At 38.5% G+C, this 20,291-nt stretch overlaps 1 protein-coding gene across 4 annotated transcripts in view; it reads right to left on the bottom strand.

Annotated features, from left to right (window-relative positions):
- LOC121327979 (ecto-NOX disulfide-thiol exchanger 1-like) overlaps positions 1 to 20,291 on the bottom strand; it is a 63,658-nt gene that overhangs the window by 42,702 nt on the left and 665 nt on the right. For 3 of the 4 annotated variants that reach the window (XM_041272378.1, XM_041272377.1, XM_041272375.1), the window contains exon 1: positions 19,492 to 20,291. This exon is cut by the window's right edge. The exons of the other annotated variant lie outside the window; for it this stretch is intronic. In XM_041272378.1, the coding sequence (XP_041128312.1) occupies positions 19,492 to 19,630 (139 nt within the window). In that variant the 5' untranslated portion in view covers positions 19,631 to 20,291. The remainder of the gene's footprint in view (positions 1 to 19,491) is intronic. 4 annotated transcript variants of the gene reach the window in all.

The raw sequence follows: 20,291 nt of genomic DNA, 5'->3' as shown, positions 1-20,291 counted from the left end.
AAACGTTATACTGCTCTAGCCTCACTGTTCCAGCGCCACTTTCATTCTTTAGAGTAGTGATACCAATCCTACTCATTATTTCATTTTATTTCAACATAAAAAAACACCCACAAATTAATATTAAGGGTATAGTCACATTTTAGGTAGGTTTTAAGTAGCTGTCCAAAATACAATTCAAACATCTATGTTTTGTGGGTTTGTTCTGAACATACCATTGATTAATCAAGTCCTTTTTTTATGCCAGTGGAGAGATGATAGATTCAGACACCAGCAGATGTCAGCTGGTCTAGACATTAGATCACCAACCGCAAGTCTTCCACAGAAAAGCACCATTCCAGTGGGTTTGTGGTCTGGATAATGGTTTACACGTGCTACACAGCCTTAGCTTACTATTTTAATAAGCACTCAATGATACAAGAAAGTAATCATATTCTTCATCAGTACTAATAGCCTCCAATCAGCATTCCTAAAAATGGTTGTGAAACAAAATAGCAAAGCTTAAAGAAACTAACCTCATGTTAAAACCTCCACTTCTCTCCTGGTATTAGTGCTGGCAATATTATCACTGGCCTTCCCTTTTCTTCTGTTAAAAATATTTTTGCTCTTTGTTCATGTTTTATGCTTCAGTTATTAAACAGCAGCCATGTCAAAGACAACCCTGTAGAATGTCACGCTTCTTCCTGGTGCAGTGCTTCTCATGCTGTAGCTCAGTCTCTAGCAGCAATCAGAACAAGCACACTGCCACACAGAAAGAGATTAGCCTGCAAGAAACAGTATCTACATGGCTGTATTTCACAAACGGGTATGTTCTGAATTAAATTATACAAACAGGCAAAGAACCAAGAGGTCTGTAACAGAAGGGGGGCCGGAGACAATGCTGATAACCCAAACAACAGATAAAAGGATGGAATATATAAGCTTGGGAAACACTCTTTTAAACGAGCCGGGCTGTACCTACACATCACCAAGCTTTTTCTGCAGCGATGGCTTTAGCTTCATCGTCTCTCTTTCTAATGTATCTACAAGATTAAGTGCAGGAGAAATTACCATCTTATGTTGTAATAGCATTTGTAAATCAAAACATGTTTAGCTCAGTACAACAGTGGGTAAAATCTAGCTATCAAATATAAAGTTGCCAAAATATCATGATGCTCCGTGATGTGAATTTGGAATCTATTCATGCATGGGTTTTCCATTTTATAGTAGTCAGAAACCCTAATGAGCCATGCTAAGAAGAAAGTCTGGAAGGACTTGTTTGATCCTGCTAATCCACACTTTTATTGGTTTCCTTGGGGAAACTATGACCTGTCTATACTAGTATGCAAATGTGTGTGTTTTTATCTGTTTGAGCAGATTCAGTTTTTATCATTTCACCTCCCATTTGGCAGTAGTTGATTGCAGTGTGTAATTATTGCATTACATTTACAAATACAGCATATCATCAGAGCCCACACTAACGGTAGGCTTGATTTCTTAATAAATGCTTGGGTGCAAGATCACATAAACTCAACAGACTTGCGAACACACTTCTTTAAGAACGAGACAGTACCACAGTGAATCCACCCTCCATAGGTTTGCAGAAGAAAAGTCAACCTGCTTTACATGTTCAGATCTTAGGGGGCTGAGGCACAGCTAAAAGGATAATAAAAGTAATACTAAGCAAAGTGATTAGAAGCCTCTCACCTTCACGTTTTGCAAAATACACTGAAGAGGTTTAGTCTCTTATAGTCTTCAAATTCTGCCCGAGCATTACAAAGTCAGGGATGATTACATTATGCATTCCAGCTCAAGCTTCCTTAACTTCTGTAGGCCTGTCCATCATAATGTGAGTGTATATGTACATGCCCGTCTGTCAGATAGACCATCGGTCTGTTTGTCACACTTACATTGTGACTTGTATTAATAGTGATCTCCTATGCTCTTATGGTGAAACTTGGCACAGGTATTCTTGAGAACAGGTTTTTTATAGTATAAGAACAGAGGGGGGGGGGGGGGGGGGTCCTGTCAGTCTGTCAAACATTGTTACATACAGGTATACACAGAGAACTGCATGTCCACATCTGATGAAATTATAGTACATGGAGACATCCGTGTGTATGTCAAACCTCCATGACATGCCGTTTGCTGCAGCTCAGTGATCTGTTGTTCATGTAATTGATCGCTCTAATTTTGCATTTACATTAATACCATTGATATGATTGTTGTTGTTTTTTTTTTTTTTTTTTTTACTGATTGGTTTGTTTTGAACTAATCTTCATTACAGAATAATTTATCAATGTCATCACTGAGGATCTTTCTATGACAGGAAGGAAAATTGATTCTGGAAAATCTATGTTTTTCTCTTCAGATGTGGCAGGTTCACAAATGTGTGGTGTACAGTAGTAGTGTGCAAGTGTAAATACAATAGAAAGACAAGAGGTCTTTTTGATTTTGTTTTAATTGTGCCAGTTTAGAGAATAATGGGATAACTGCTGTGTCTTCACTAACTAAGTAGCTAAAAAAAGATGCTGGTGTTTGTGATTAATCAAGTAATGGAAGGTGGAATCTGCCCTTTGCCTCTTTGATGCAGTAAACATAATGCAGCCATGTTGCATGCATTGGCACAATCAATGTTCCACCTTGTGCAGAGGAAATCATTGTATAAAGAAACTGCTAAAGGCTGAACCAAAAAAAATAAAGATGCACGGATTTCAGAAAATAAAAGACTGCTTCAATTTTACAACTGGGATATGGAGTTCAATTAATGCTATTTAAAAAAATCTAAAGTCTTAGCAGAATTTGCAGGCCAAGACTTGTTTTATTGTTATAACATATAAAGTACTATTGATAAAACAAATGTCCAGAATATATAGTGTGTGTGGGAATGTGAGGTTGGGAGGGATGGGGTTAAATCTGTCCCTGCCAGCAAGCAGAGGTGTGGCCATTCCCCAGTTAGCCATTCCTGGGAATTGGGGAGTGGCCACATGTATAAAATGATTTGAGTTGGTGCCATGCCTCACACTTTAAACTGCAGCTTCGGTCTCTGAGTCTTTAATTCCAGCTAATAACATCTTGGGATGTGACGGTATCCTGTCACAGGGATACACTGAATGTTTTCAATAAGCGTGCCACGTGCCAGTTTGTTTAGGGTGGTTGATTAGTCTTTTGTTAGACCTTTTATGTTGGCCCTCATGCCCTGTTTGTTTAGGGTGGTTGATTAGTCTTTGTTAGACCTTTTATGTTGGCCCTCATGCCCTGTTTGTTTGTTTTTGTGTTACTTGTACTTTAAACTGCAGCTTCTGTCTCTGACCTCTAATTCCTGGGTGGTGACGATATCCTGTCATAGGCATATACTGCACATTTTCAATAAGCTTTTCAAACTATGCTGCTGGTAAAACCGTGGGCCAGGTATTTGTTTTGGATTCTGTTTATTCTTTTGGGGGGGAGTTAAGGCTGTCATGTATTTTAGACTTGGAGCTCTGGTATTAAGTTCAACAGCTCTGAGACTCAATGCAGCTGGTATTACTAAGAAAAACCAGAGACTCTGTACCAGTCTTGGCCATCATCCAAACTAAATAGAGGGCAAAATAAATGTCTAGAGGAAATAACACACTACATTTAAAAGTAGGATGACTTTTTGCTTGAGTTTTTGGTTATTTTCTGCTCAAGCCTCTCAGAGGAAAGCATCTGTAACCCTTTACCTGCAGCTATGGCCAAAGATTTTGCATCCCCCTATAGAACTGGCAAATTGTACTTCATAAAGTCCAATGAAAGTTGCTGGATAATGTTATGTTAACATATTGAATTACACACCATATTGCAGTTTTCTAAATATTTAACGTAAAACTGACAAAAACTGAAAAATGTAACATTTCGAAATCTAACATGAAATTCTATATTACTTTTATGGCTTCCGGTAGACTTTTGTGATATCACTTTGTAGTTTTTTTGATTGCATGATCTTAAATAAAAGATCCAAATTATGTTCATATATGTTTTTTTCATTATATCTGAAAATTCTAGGTACTGCAACACTTTTGGCCATAGCTGTAGCTGGCAGTCTTATCTAGAATCTAATCTAAACATTACTGTATTTTAGTTTTTCAAAATACATTCTAAAACGCACCACAGGGCAACATAAAATGTATCAGCAACACTGGCCATAGAGGATATATATATGCAGACAAATGTCCTGTAAAAACACACTACCATTCAGTGACCAGGTATTTTGATATCATACTGCTCTGTACACAAGGGCTTTCTGCCACAACAGTCCGAGTGGGTCAGCTTGACACCTGGCTGTCATTTTTGCAATAGACTGGTATCAAGTCCTACAATTCCAACTATACCTATTGGCTTTTGTTCAGTTTTGTTTTTTTTTTAAATTTGAAATTAAAACATTTTTTGTATGTTAAATTAGAATGATTAGGTCATTTCAGACACATGAAAGCATTGACATTCAAATTGTCATGGCTAACACTGTATCCCACAGTGGGTCCTGTTATTATCTGATGTGCCTCTAGAAGCACAGCTGCACTTGCAGCAAGACCATGTGTCTCAGTCACTACTGTATTAGTTCAGGGTGCTTAACCATTAGCTTAGCCAACAGGATAATTCACTTCTTAAATTGTGTTCCAATATTGATAAAGGGTTATATCACCAGCCATTTAACCGATGATACCAACCTTATTAAGTATTACCAAACATAATGGTAACACAACTGAAATGTGCTTCACTTTTATTTGCATCAAAGAACATGACATTTCCATATATTGTATATGCATTACCATCTCATATCCCTTCAAATGCAAAAAAACAACAACTATATTTTCTCTAAATGACATGCACTGCACAAGTGAATTCATAAGAAGGTACTAGATATTCCACTGTTTTCCATGAAAAAGCAAGCATTAAGCCTTTGTTACAGTAGCAAGCACTTTGTAGACAGATCCAGCCCAATGGAAAAGGCCAGTCATGTTCTGAACCCGTGATACAGACATGCAAACATGGAATATTACCAGCACTTGCTCACAAAAAAACAGATGTATTTTTCTACAATAACAGGAGTAAGCAAGTCTGTTACCCACCTTTAGGTATGTCAGTGCTAAAATAGGTCAAGTATATTATAAACTGATTGTACGGTAAACACGCGTTCTGCAATCTTCAAATGACATTATTAATTATTAAGAATTAGTCATTCAATGTGACTTATAGAGACACGAGGGTGAACTATGCATCAACAACTGCTGCTGCTGATTCATTTACATAGGAACTTGGTTTTATTTCTCATCCATATTTGAAAGAGTTTGAAGCTTGGTAAACACATTAATACATAGTTCACGTTATCCTTCACTATCATGGTATTCCACTTCCATCTTGTACATTATTAAAGCCACGTTTTATGGTGAGCTGTGTTCCTGCAGTCTGGCTGGGTTTATCTGCCATCTCCCTCATGTCATGTGTTGGATCGTGACCTGTTGGTCTGACCTTTGTGGAAGTGTTTCTCCGGGTTTTTTTTTTCATTCCAGATCGACACCATTTTAAAGATCATGAAAACAGTTCAAAAGGCATGCTTTAGGTTTAAAATCTTCTCACATCGTTTCATCTTATGAACTGGAATATGACAATAAACTATGAATGATAACATTTGCTTGCCTACCTTAAATCTCTTTAAAGACCCAGTATCATAATTTAACCTTCAGAGTGTTGTACATGCATTGTTTTTCAATTAGAAACAAAATGTTTTCATGCTGTACTTTCCCTTTCTCTTGAATTGCAAGACTGCAGGAATCAGGATTTACCTGCTCGTCTCAATAGGAGTACCCTGTCATTCAAACACTGTCATCATATCAGGTTTGTTTTTTCTAAAATGACTAGTAACGATATAAGCTCTTAAAATCGTGTTTGCTATAAATGTTTACAAATTATTTATTAGGAGGTTCATTTTCAAGAAACATGGTCCTGACTACAGTCAAGAATAAAAAGATAAATATAGGAAAAATAACATATAAAAGATAATATCTAGTCTACACATCTGCAAGTCGAAATGACAGTTATTATAATGTTGTAGCCATAACAATAATAATTACAACAACAACAACAAAAAAACGCTGTTCTGTTTTATTTCATGCTGCCACAATATACACAAATATACTGTCAGGGTGGTTTTCAGAGTTGGTTGATATTCCTTAAAATGACTTTTCTATTATGACCGTAACATAAAAATGAATGAATGAATAAATAGCCTCAACCAAATGCTGGAATGGCAGTTCAGAATGACCAGACTTCTGGTTAGGAACAGGGCACGAGATGACAACCCAATACATGTTCTGACCTTGGCTCACAACCAGAGCGGTCATTGTAATTAATTTACTGCATACAATTACCATTGCAGGAGGCATATTATGAAAATGTGAATATGACATTTGAATGAAACATTTTTAAAACTGATAGGCCATTGAGAACATCCATCCTAGATGACAATGCTGCACACAATGCCAGGCAGACCTTACCCAGGCAGCCTGAGCAGCAACAGTCTGTAGAAGTTAGCTCAGGGAAACTCTCAAGTGAGAATATAGGTGCATCGTCTGACTTTTCTCGTGGTGCACCTGCTATTACCGGACTGGAAAGAATGAAGACACTAACTCCGGGAATGCAGCCAAAAATGTTAACCTACCACCAAGCTTCAGCATAGACTGGAGCTGCCTGAAGCAGTTCATAATGGCAAAAAAGTACTGAAAGTTATTTCAAGTGGTCCCAGAATTTAGGAAACAGCACAGTGAGGTCCAATACATCTTGCAGGTGTTGTTGTAACATTTATGGATGTGCTACTGGCTCTTGAAGTCATTACAATTATTACATCCCAGGTACAATCTATTGTATTACTGTAGTTCTTATTGAAATCATGGCTAGGCTTTCAGAACCATCATGCACCACACCTTACACAAAGCAAGTATTTTGTATAATGCGAATCTGACCACCGTTTTTGTGCATGCTGTGCTAGTTATCTGTTTGCATGCTGTGCTAGTTATCTGTTTGCATGCTGTGCTAGTTATCTGTTTGCATGCTGTGCTAGTTATCGGTTTGCATGCTGTGCTGGTTATCTGTTTGCATGCTGTGTTAGTTATCCTTTTGCATGCTGTGCTGGTTATCTGTTTGCATGCTGTGCTAGTTATCGGTTTGCATGCTGTGCTGGTTATCTGTTTGCCTGCTGTGCTGGTAATCTGTTTTTGGTCTTAAAATTGCAACAGGACAGTGCTTTTGGATTCAGACTATCGAGGGATTTCATACCTTCTATGGAGAGGATTATAGATTTTGCCCAAGGCTTTTCATTGTTTCCAAAAAAAAGTATTCCTCCAGAAAAAAAGACATTTTAAACCATTCCCTTTGCACCACTTCATGACCTTGGGGATGAATACAAATGTGACTGTTCAGCACATTGTCAGTTGAAGGAAAAGCTTATTAATGATACCAGGAAGGGAAAGAAAACTCGGATTAAGTCAGAAAACAATAATTTGTATTAGGAGAAGGACGATCCCTCCTGGATACTGGTCACAGAAAACAATCATTTGTATTAGAAGAAGGACAATCCCTCCTGGATACTGATAACAGAAAGCATACAAATTGCTGAATCTGTGCAACTGAGTTAATGCAGAGCACAAGCTACCATCTGCTTTTTAAAAGTGAGTCTCTGAATGTCATTGCTTCATATTCACACTATCTCAATGACCTCTCCTTGCATCGGCCACCAAAAGACAGTCTGTCCTAGACACACATACACATTGGCCTAGAGTCTATGTTTTATAGAAACATGTGTCCATATGCAAAATGTATTACATGTAGTGTAGATTTATGACATACTAGTGCATTTAAATATAGGGGCAGATTTGCAAAGCTCTGGAAGTCTGCATTGTTGAAATAGTTAATCTTAAGAAATGTTTTCTAGTAAAACCCCCAGATATTCTGCTTATCTACAATTTAGAGAAAATCTATTTCAGTCTGTCACAATGTAAAAAGAAAAGTACTGTATTCTCTTTTTTTAAATCAGTTTTCTTTCAAGGCAGAAGAGCATAAAAGAACCAATTTGAAACTTAAAAAATGTAATTTAGGCCAATGTCAGCGTATCCATTTTAGTAAGTTTACAGGTTAAACCCAAATGGCATCCAATTACAGGGCAGTCAGTATAAGACTGACCCTCACGGAGATAAGGGCAGCCTGGTCCTGTCGTCCCATTCTCCTTCTGTCACTCAGAATGCCTTTTATCAAGGTTATCAATAGAAATAATACTCAGTGGTTTTACTATAAATCCTCAACATGCGCATAGAATTTAAAATGAAGAATTAAACCTTGCACATCAACACAAATATCAGACTTGTGAGGGTTTTAAGTAAATTGATTCGAGGTACTACAATTGTTTATTATTATTATTATTATTATTATTATTATTATTATTATTATTATTATTATTATTATTAGTAGTATATTTAATAATACAATCTGGTGTCGGGTTACGTCTAATTCTTCTTTCTAGTTTGTTCAGTTGTGATATGCTGCATGTATATGTATCTAAGCTATTTGTTTGTGTTTTGTCTGCTGAGGAATTTTTTTTTTTCATGTACAATACAGAGAGTGCAAGAGACTGTGGCCTAAGGCAGTACTGGATCATGCAACACTTTCTCTGATCCTGTGTGAAGCAAACATAGGCTGGCTAAGGTTGCCAAGCAACACCAGGCATCATTCTGTCTAAGGAGCAGAGGTACTTGCCTTTCCATAAATGAGTTATTTTAAGTCACATTTCAGTTGAAACTGTAAGTATTTTGTTCTTACTGGTGACTAGAAGGACATTTCTGATAATGCTGGTTTGAATCCCAGTAACAAAATCCTGTTTTTGGATCTCTGATGGCTTTGAAAGAAGTCACATTCTTAAAAGATTCCCACAGGCTTAAAGACTGTACACCTCATGCGCTCAAACAGGTAATCACAGCTTCAGCAGTTTAACTGAGCCTGCATGGCCCCCGGATGGGATCAGGTAAGCAGGGTCAATGCTTCTTCAGTTTTGTTTTCTCATAATAAGAAAGTGCTGTTTGTTATAAGAAGGCTGAGCATTCTCTCTTGTTCTTAAGTGTACTCTCCCTACAGTCAATTCACTGCCGGTCTCCTTTGGAACCCTTTCAGGAAGTGCCCTTGGGTTTGCCTTATTGAACCTCGCTGTACTTGAATCCGTTTGCAACAGTTCAGCAAGTACTAGTTTCTTTGAGGAAAGGGAGAGCTAAAAGCAATATAAAAAATCCCTGGGACACTGACAAAACCCAAGACAATGCGGTGCCTATTTGCCTCTGTTAATATTTGATGCATTTCTGTCTCTTAAGCGCTTTAGTCAACCTGTAAAATCAGCCCTCTTCCAGACTTCCTGTCACATTATAAAGTATTGCAATGTCTTCTAAAGGCTCTTTTCTGTTGCTTCACTGCAAACAGCTGTTTATGGGTGGAGCTTTTTAAAGTGGTTTGCATATCTAACAAACCTGAGATCCTTTGTTATTTATTTCCTCTCAGTTATTTTTACCATAAATATTTCTCATACTTTACCCGTCTGCCTACCACATACTGTAAACAATAATGCCTATCAGGAGCCAGACTGCCACACACATCACACCCCTATAGTAATAATGCTATTGTCCTATTGCTCCCCGAGACTGGGAGGAGTGGCAGACAGGAGCCACAAGAATGGAGTTTAAACACCGGGCAGGGTGCTTAAAGATCCCCAGCCTGCTTATTCATATATACAAAAAGCATTTTAAAATAACCACATAAAATACACAGTCCCATACACAAGTTATTACTCAGCAAAGCAAATCCATTTAATACTGCAGGGCCTTGTAACCCCATCACACACCCAGAACCAGATAACCATACAGTACACAATATACCATACTGCATCACACTCCCAGTGCCAGTGCTGCTTCACACACACACACACACACACACACACACAAACACACAAACACAAATATATGTATTGTGTAAGTGCCAGAATGGAAGTGATATATCTGCTCAGTAAATTATGGATTTTTCAGCAGTTTTGTAAAAGCTCTTATCATGCTTATTTTATATTTTTTTTACCTTTGTTTCCAGAAAAAGCCAACAGTAATTGTTTCTTCCTCTGAAAACAAATGTTCTGTTCTTCCCGGATGCTATTTCTCTCTGTCCCGCTGCTTCAGGCAATAAACTGTGCCTTCAAAAAAAAAAAAACTAAACAAAAAAAAAAAACTGTGAAAAGACTGATACCTGGTCAAATCATCAGTGCTTCAGATAACCTGCTGGGATGCAGAGTTCTGCTTCTTCTGATCTGCTGGAGGCAGAAGCTGAACCGGTTTTCAATGATTCTGTTCAATAATTGCACTCCTTTGTGTACTGACATCCAGTGCATCGTTTGCATTCTAAGGGATTTGTGCTTATTTTTAAAGTATGGACCAATGACTGCCTATCTAGCATTTCATTTCCAGGAGCAGTTCTGCGTCTGCCCAGTTTGATAGCTTGATGGTCGAGAGACATATCCGAGGTCAGCGAATTAGTGGCTGAACTGAGATTCTAATCCAAGTATGCATGTTATAGTATGTGCATGTTCTATAATATGCAAAACAGTGTACATACATCAGCTGGCTAGACATGTGTTTCAAAGCTTTAACACAGTTCAGAGGTTTAAAATCATAAAATCAATAAAAGGCCACATCAAGACTCATCTGCTGTTACTTATATTGGGCAAGATTGTTATGGAAAAGTGATCAGATGATCTTGAATTGGTTCATTTACACCTAATTTGATATTCGCAGTAGGTCATCTGAGCTGCAGTAATTGTACTGAGAAAACGAGCCAATTTGTCACACATTTATTTTTGTACTTTTTACCCAGATATTCATATTTTTTTTCGAACAACCTAACAAACGGACCAAATGCATGTTACAAAAGTGTGCTGATTCACCCGCAAATCCGTCATAAACATCCCCAGTGAAATAAACTTCGGGAGTGCTTCGAATGAGGAAATGCTTGGATTAGCAATGCAACTTGCTGCTTTACAAGATGCCCATAGCCTTTTGATATTATTTTTAGCAATTTCTTCCCAATTCATTTTAATTGTCGCTTTCCATTAATTTTTTCCTATTTTTTAAAACCCCTTTTTCAGGCTGTTCAGTGTGGAGTGGTAAGATAAGCAATTGCCTTCATAGAAGGATGTTTGTCTCACATGGCGAATCACACCAATGCATATTTGCAAATGATTTTACTCACAGATCTCTGTGGGGTCTGGGGTTTGGGGCTTACCCGACTGGTAAAAACATCTGTCTTGGTGCCTGACTCATTCCATTGTGAGGCTGAATACACATTTTTACATTAATCCAACAAGGCACTCGTACGTAAAAGCCTCACAAGCTGCCATAGAAACCAACAAAATTCAAGCAGCCAAACAAAGTAACCCTAGAACCACAGTCAGTGTGTGTGCTTATTCTCTGAGATACTGTGAGCCATGAAAGCAGATGTTTGAGGGCATTGGTTGTACTTATTCTCTGAGATACTGTGAGCCATGAAAGCAGATGTTTGAGGGCATTGTTTGTGCTTATTCTCTGAGATACTGTGAGCCATGAAAGCAGATGTTTGAGGGCATTGTTTGTGCTTATTCTCTGAGATACTGTGAGCCATGAAAGCAGATGTTTAAGGGCATTGTTTGTGCTTATTCTCTGAGATACTGTGAGCCATGAAAGCAGATGTTTAAGGGCATTGGTTGTGCTTATTCTCTGAGATACTGTGAGCCATGAAAGCAGATTGGTTGGTCTTCATCACCAGTGCCTGATCTGTTACCACCCAACACTGCCTAGGGGTTATTTTAACGACTCTTGTTGTGTAATTCTGCAGTAATAGTGTCTAGATCAATTGATTGTGGATTTGTTAAGTTTCTTCAAGTGCATTTCTGCTTGTTTTTCACTACAGTGACGTCAGTCACAGTTATCTTCAGAGTGCTCTTATTTTCCTGGTTGTCAGCAAACATTTGAATGTTGTAAACCATGTGTCTAGGTTATTATGCTTCTGTCTCAGTCTGGCTTGTTTTGACAGATGTTTGTTTTTTGGATAAAATGAAACATTAAAGATTTGTCAGCTTAATTATTGCTATTATTCAACAATTGACAAAACAATCAATATACCTTCATCTAATACTGTCTCTGAAGTCTTAGCTAAAGCAGCATACATATATATTTTTTTTAATTTGCAGAAGTTGCTCTATATATAGAATAATATATTAGCTGTAGTGCAAAATATTTAATCGAGGGGTTCTGTGACATCATAAACCACGAGAGCCGTCTCTATGTTGTGATTATAACAAGTGTTGAATTCAGAATAGTATTGTAGTAATCTTTAGAAAGACGCTACCTACCAGGCTACAGAGAAGTCAAGGCAGATAGCTTTTTATTAGACAGCAATCCCGAGCCCTACACTCTGACCAGAGCCTCTCTGGGGAAGCACCATATTGTATTCAACCCCCTTTCAGTTCACAGGAAGCCGTGTTACCCCTGCGTAATGAATGTTCTATGCATTAGTATTTCTTGTATTGATCCCCAAGGCATGCTTGCATTGCATTGTATCTGTTCAGTTTTTCTGAGGGCAGACGGCAGGAAGTCTGAGCTGCAGGATGTTTGTATCACATTCCAGTCACAGCCATCTCATAAAGTCCAGTGCGACTGCTGTTCAAAGCATGATACAGCACATTATTGTCCAATTTTAAAATACTACAGTTTTCTATAGTAGCGGTTAAAACAATATAGTTTACTATAGTATAATGTTACTGTTCCTATAGTATACTAGTACATGGTATGTTTCAGACACTTATAGAATACTATAGGAGGCTTATGCAGTGAGAGAATCTGAAATAGGCATACTTTCTATTTGCACAAGTTTACCCTATAGGCCTAATTTATTTTAATGATCTGTATAAATGTTTTGGTTAAGCGCTTTTCTATTTAAAAGATCTGTTAACAGCTGCAAGACCACACCTTTCAAACAAGCGTAATGGCATTAAAGGCCGGGGATATTCAATGCTCCAGTAATGAGCCTTCAGCTGATGCAAAAATGGTGGATTAAAAGTAATAAACCTCTGCTTGCAAAGTCTGTTTGCTGAGGCAGTGCTTTTAACTGTGTAACAACAGGATCGGAATACAAAATCAGAACCCCAATAAAAACTATAACTGAAGCAGAAGCTTCTGTTAGCAATAAAAGCTTGCGTACGTCACTATTTCTCAAGGGCACAGAACATTTCCATAGAACAACTATTGCCAAGACATTTGGAGCATGTCAGTGTTTCACTTAAAAAATTTTAAGTGTACTCCTCCCTCTGACAGTCATTGGAAAAGCATTGCAGTTTAATGGTTAAGGGTTGTGTTCTATTACTTATGGGAGGCTTTGTGTACATTTTCTTTTTCAAACATTTTCTGAATGCACTGTCACATCAGTATTTCTGCAATATTGTAGTAGTAATTGCATCAGGAGTTCATTTCTTCCTCCAGATTCCAACAGTAACAGCCAGAATAAATATATAAGTTAACTGACAAAGTAAGGAATTGACAGCCAAAGTGAAATCCAATTCCAATTGCAAGTTAGTCTAAATGCAAAAGTACAAATGAAAACGCAAAAATTCAGAAGAATTGGTTTTGCTCCCTCCTGTTTCGAAAGAAAAATAAAAATGATCAGAAAAATGTGCTGCCTTTTCCAACATATGTACTGATACAAATGATACTCTCTCCGGAGCAAAACACAGAGGTGGGTGGCAGCAATATACAGATCAACAATTTGAAAATGAAAGCTGAAAGAAATGTGGCAGGCTGGTTGAAATCTGTATCACCGTTACAAACCAGCATCAAGAGCTCCCTTTAACTGTGCTGTTGCAGGACTGCATCTATGCTATACCCAACCAACAAAAAGACAGGGCACTGCTTCCTTCTGTTCAGATGCTCCAATGCCAGTCAAATATTAAAAGATGCCAAATCACATTCTATTTTGAAGATCACAATGAAATGTGTAATCAGTTACAGCTGTACAATAAAGAAAACACATTAAAGTTAAAGAAAAGAGCTGCGACTGAAGGCAATATCCCCATCCGTGATAATCTTAACAGTGGAAGGAAGGGCACACATCCTTATCTTTCTTCCGTGCCACAAAATGAATCATTCAGACTGACAACTGTGTAGATCTCAGCTGCAGGAAGAAACCAGGGTGAAAGTGAGTGTAGATTGCAATCACTGATGCCATCATCTTCTAGTGTCTGAACAATAACAAGCGTCAATCATAATCAAGCTTTGACAACCATCTTGGAAAATGAAACACTCATTATTTTATTGGCAATGCAATTTGTAAAAACAGGGTTAAGAAAATGTTTTCCGCTGCGCCCATACATGCTGAATACCCCCCACCCCCTCCCCAGACTAATAACAGTGGGCATGAAATACTAGAAACTATTTGTCTTCAGTGCGTTATCACTGAACCACAGGTGCACGGCAATAAAGTGCTGATAATGGAATATATTTCTTCCCATATTCCTATCTGCTTCAGCTGGAGGAAAGCATTGTTTTACAGAGAACAATGGAAGTAAAATAGCAGTGGCAAGTGGTCTTTCAGCATGTTTCACAGTACTTATTCAATTGAGGTACGAATGGGATCGTATTACACAGCTGTTCCACAACCTCAGTTTCCTGAGCAAAAATGCACTGGATACTGACCACAACATTCAAATATAATGAGGAAAGTTACACAAAATACTTGCATTTGCAACACAAAAATCTTCAGCTAAAAAGCTCCATGTAGAACAGATGAGTATGGAGGCAAACTAGTCAATCAAAGAGCTCAGACCTAAATCATCACTTAATCAGAGCTGTATGTCCTATACAATAAACATGCTGAGTCTATGTAGATGCTGGTCAATCTGAAACTTAGCGCAGCTGTACCCACAATTAGAACTGTTATTAGGGTAAAGAAACTCATCAATACAAATTGTATCATCACATCACAATCAATATGTAGCATTTTAAGAAAGGAAAGAGTTCCAGTTGTCTTCAACTGGAGTCAGTTAGGTGAGAGACCAAATGGAGAGTAATAATCAGTTTAAAGACCCAGAGCAATACAGGGTAGCATGCTGAATCGTTATTAAACACTGTTCTATGTGTCAGCCCTGAATCTTGTTATTAAACACTGTTCTCTGTGTCAGCCTTGAATCTTGTTATTAAACACTGTTCTGTGTCAGCCCCGAATCTTGTTATTAACACTGTTCTGTGTGTCATCCCTGAATCTTGTTATTAAACATTGTTCTGTGTGTCAGCCCTGAATCATGTTATTAAACACTGTTCTGTGTGTCACCCCTGAATCGTGTTATTAAATACTGTTCTGTGTGTCAGCCCTGAATCTTGTTATTAAACACTGTTCTCTGTTATTAAACACTGTTCAGCCCTGAATCTTGTTATTAAACACTGTTCTCTGTGTCAGCCCTGAATCTTGTTATTAACACTGTTCTGTGTGTGTCATTAAACACCTGTGTGTCAGCCCTGAATCTTGTTATTAAACACTGTTCTCTGTGTCAGCCTTGAATCTTGTTATTAAACACTGTTCTGTGTCAGCCCTGAATCTTGTTATTAACACTGTTCTGTGTGTCAGCCCTGAATCTTGTTATTAAACACTGTTCTGTGTGTCAGCCCTGAATCTTGTTATTAAACACTGTTCTGTGTGTCACCCCTGAATCGTGTTATTAAATACTGTTCTGTGTGTCAGCCCTGAATCTTGTTATTAAACACTGCTCTGTATTATCCCGTTGCTGCTGCTGCTGCTGTACACAGGTCATCCCTCAGAGATGCCATGTCTACACAAGCTGACCTGTAAAGTGTTGATTTCTAGACAGTCTCATCTCTGTTTTCTTAAGTAATCAATCCCTAGGTAATTGAAAAGCTGCAGAAGGAATATAGTTAACAAAAGGCCTGCATTATGCACTCAATTTACATGTTAGAGCGTAGTTCGGGGGGCGTAGAGCTGGGGCTTCCAATTTCCTGTTAATTAGTAGCTATTTGCTATTTAAGCCCTGATCACTTGCACCTTCGCTGTGTAGTGTTTAGTTTTCCTCCTCCTCCACCTTTCATACATGCCGTCGCATTGGTCATCTCTGGGGGGCAAGTGAGTCTCACTTCCCCAACATCAGGGCTAGGCATCCACCTCTCTTACCTTCAGGGGGGTTCTCACCATATGAGTCAAAGGGGACCCCCAGCCACACTCTGTCCTTTTGCAGCTCCTGCGCTTATCTTGCCTCACCTGGAGGCTCTGTTCTTTATCCTGCCTTTCTTTCAAGACTTGGCCACTCCCAGTGCTTGAGTCCCATATGAACCTCCATGCTTTGTCCTTATTTCAGGTACCAGGTATGGTGAGGTCTCCGCCAATCAGGGTTTAACGAGCGCCCCTTTACAGAAGTCTCAGATGCTGGGTACTCTCTCTCTCTCTCTCTCTCTCTCTCTCTCTCTCTCTCTCTCTCTCTCTCTCTCTCCCCTTTCATATCCTGGTCTACAGTCTTACTCCTGAAGGGTGGCTCCCAGAGTTATAACCCTCGTATGTGTTTTCGGTTGCTGGGTCCTCTGATTGTCGGCATCGTCGCCCTCAGTCAGCGACTATCCTAGTTTAAATGTCTGGCTCCGCTGGTCTGCTACTAGAGTCAGGGCCTCACCCACTCCTCTATCCTAAGTCCGGTCCTTTCTAGCCGGCACCCTGTCCTACTAAATGCTCCTTTCTGCTTCCTCTGCCATATCCTTACACCCCCAAACATATTTTACGCAGCCTACCTGGAGCGCTGTCAGCCCTTGAATGAATAGTACAGGTTTAAAACTATAATATTATCCTATTTATTACCTGCAACAGATTGTACCTGCAGAACAATAGAGCCTGCAATTCCACCTGTGACCAGAAGGAGGACACAACCAAGGGACCCCTTTTAACCTACTGAGAAGATTTAGTAAATTTTTTTGTGCTTGTGTGTGGATGCAATTTTTTGACACTGTAAATAAAAATGACAGCACGCTTTTGAACTTCTGTTTCTAAGCTGGATTTTGTTTTAGTTTTGGACTGGCCCAGTTCCCAGTCCCGTTCACACAGGGTTTCCACTTTTATAAATGTCTGTGCCGTTTAGACTTTTATTGATTGTCCCAAAATTCATTTACAGTGAAGCACCCTCTAGGCATCAAATCCCACAATGAAAAAGTCCATTTAACATTGAGGAATTGTTTGATTCATTCCATGGCACACATGCAATCGGTTTGCATTGCTTTGTAAAAGGCTTGGATGCACAGGAGAAGCTTGGTTATTTTAGGGTGTTGGTGGCAGAGAAACAAAAAGGAAAATTTAGCAGCTCCTTGTGAAACACACCAGGAAAAAAATCAGAAGTGTTTTAAGTCAGGTGCCCTAAGGTAGCAGAGGAACTGATCAGTTCAGACTTCCCTCAAATAAACTAGTTATAACCTGCACAGGAATCTGCACCGGTGAAAGGAACAGGACACACTGTGTCACATCAGGGCCTAGTAATGAGGGGAGGTAAGGTTGGGGCAGTGGCCATGCTCCACACAAGGAGACACACAGCGGGCAGCACCTGATGTACAGTACGAAGCCTTGACAATGAATAAGTATTATTTTTAAGCAAAAATAAGCAGGTTCATGAATAATATAAAACTGGTGGTGTTCCTTGCGTTATTAGAATGACCATTTCATCGATTATTTTATTTATTTTTACTTATTAATTAACTACTGTAGTAACTAGTAGGGGGTTAACTATAAAACATTAAAGCAATGTTCCTCAATGTCTTTTTTTAATACAAATGTTGTCTGAGTGATTATATTTTCCATTTTGTTTATAAATAATGCCCCAGGTGAAGTGTGACTAGACCATTGGCAATGTGAATAAACACAGCCACACTCCAATTTGAATTATTCCAGTCACTAATTTCGATTTTCTTGTCAAGACATGTTCCTGGCGAAATGTTTTCATGACACTGATAGTGTCCAGTTTTAATATGCGGTTTAAAAAAATTCAGGATTTGATATACTGTGCATTTTGTTTTCAAGGTTATTACTGTCAAAATCAAAATTCTGCACAGTGTTGCAAAAAGCCTAATAGAGCATCATGTTTCATTTTCGTACAACTAACTGGGCCAGTTATACTTAATGTTTAGTCGATTGCCTCTGTTGCTCTAACTTTAAATAAATTCAATAAAATAAAATAGAAATAGACATCTTAGATTTTTACTATAACAATGCCAAGAACAGGTTGACAAGCTCTCTGAACTGAATCAAGAATTACCCCATCATGCTTATAAATTCTATAGCAGCCACTCTAACACAGAGCCTTGAATCTGATACAATTAAAGGAGCAGCCGAATACAAGCCTGCAAGTGAGATACAAAGAAACAGAAATCCACCCCGAGGATTACTCTGGTGTCAGTAACCTGCAAGAGCAAAGCTCAAGAGCTGCTTCCATCCCACCAAGACCCCTCTGGTTATTTACCGGGCTGTGAGGCATTGGTGTCATGAATCCCTTCTGGTAATAGTTCCCGCACTAAGCTTTGCTTCTGTATATGGCATGCTGTAGTAACAGTCACTATTAGCAAGCACATTTAGATTGCAGGAATCTTTTTCAAACATGCATTGCTGTTTGCGTCTCACTGGTTATTTGCTATTGCCAATAGACTCTATTAGCAATGTGTCTGCTATTATGGTTTCCTTCCCTAAGTAAAAAAAAAAACAAATAAAACACACACACTCACACACACACACACACACAGACACACACACACACAGAGAGACACACACACACACACACACACACACACACACACACACACAGAGACACACACACACACACGCACACAGAGACACACACACACACACACACACACACACACACACACACACACACAAAAGCTTGTTTGTTCAGCTGTCAGAAAGGACTAATTTCTATGCTGCCAACTTCAATACATAGCTTTACATAGTGAACCAAACCAACCCCTTAAAAAAAAAAAAAAAAAAACGCGACTGCATTTATAGTTATGCTAACAATCCCTCCTGCAGCTGACACAACCATTCTGGACAATGACGTGTGGTATATGTGCACTTTATTGTATAGTGCATCCATTGAAAATGATACCCTTTCAGTTATCTTTGCATAATTTCAATAGATATATATATATATATATATATATATATATATATATATATATATATATATATATATATATATATATACACACACACACACACACACACACACACACACACACACACACAATTTAATTTGGAGAAACTGAGAGAGATCTAGTTGTTAAGACAGACGCAATCACAGCTCCATTTTACAGACGAATCCAGACTGTTAAACTATGGAATGCACACCTACACCAAATGCACCATAGACAGAGCACCGCATGCTAATCTACATCACCACTTAACGAAGCCGCTCACCCCAGCGGAAGCAGGCGGGCAGCAAGCAGGCTCTCTCCTTGGTGCTGAACCTGTTTCCCAGGTGACGTCTACAACAAGGGAGTGCACATCGTTTTTTTTTTTTTGTTTGTTTTTTTTCTTGTATTTCCTTCAGTCTCATTATCTCACCTTTCCTAATTGTTCGTCTGTGTTTTGGCTAGTTTATTCTTTTTATAACGCTGACACAATCTGATGTTAACTTTAACCCTACTTTTTTCAGCGTTGTGATTAATGATGGCTAATTTTCACTGGTGTGTTTTTTTCTTTCCTCGTTTGTAACTACAACCAGCTTGTGGTCATGATTCAGTAGTGAACAGTAGTCAGTATTAAGAATAAGACTGGTTTAATCCGCCATGTGTTATTAGTCCCGGAAGTGACAGAATATATTAGATGTATTCTTTGTTTTTAATCAAGGCGATCACATTCACTCAGATGTCTCCAGTAGTCCACATGTTGTATTGCTGGTTTGCTGACGCCATTCAGAAAGCTGCGCATCTTGGGTCCATGTGAAAGGCGTCAGTTAGTGCTGATCTATCATAGATGATTCTTTTTTAACGATTCAAATTGACAAGTTCCGTTTCAAGAAGGTTTCTGATAATGACTTTGTGTTTCCAAGCTAAACTTTGCTTTTCTTCTTTACCGTGAAACGCTATACACACATAACTGCATGCCAGTATTTGCACTGACGTGAAATTCTGACGTGATTGAAACATTTGTTCAGGGTACAATAAGTAGCAACAGAATTGCAACAAGTATTTCAAAACTAACATGTGTCCAGAGAT

This window comes from Polyodon spathula, chromosome 15, assembly GCF_017654505.1.
Source record: "Polyodon spathula isolate WHYD16114869_AA chromosome 15, ASM1765450v1, whole genome shotgun sequence".
Classification (NCBI taxonomy): domain Eukaryota; kingdom Metazoa; phylum Chordata; class Actinopteri; order Acipenseriformes; family Polyodontidae; genus Polyodon; species Polyodon spathula.
The sequence above is the reverse complement of the archived record's forward strand: the minus strand, read 5'-3'. Positions and strand labels throughout refer to the sequence as shown.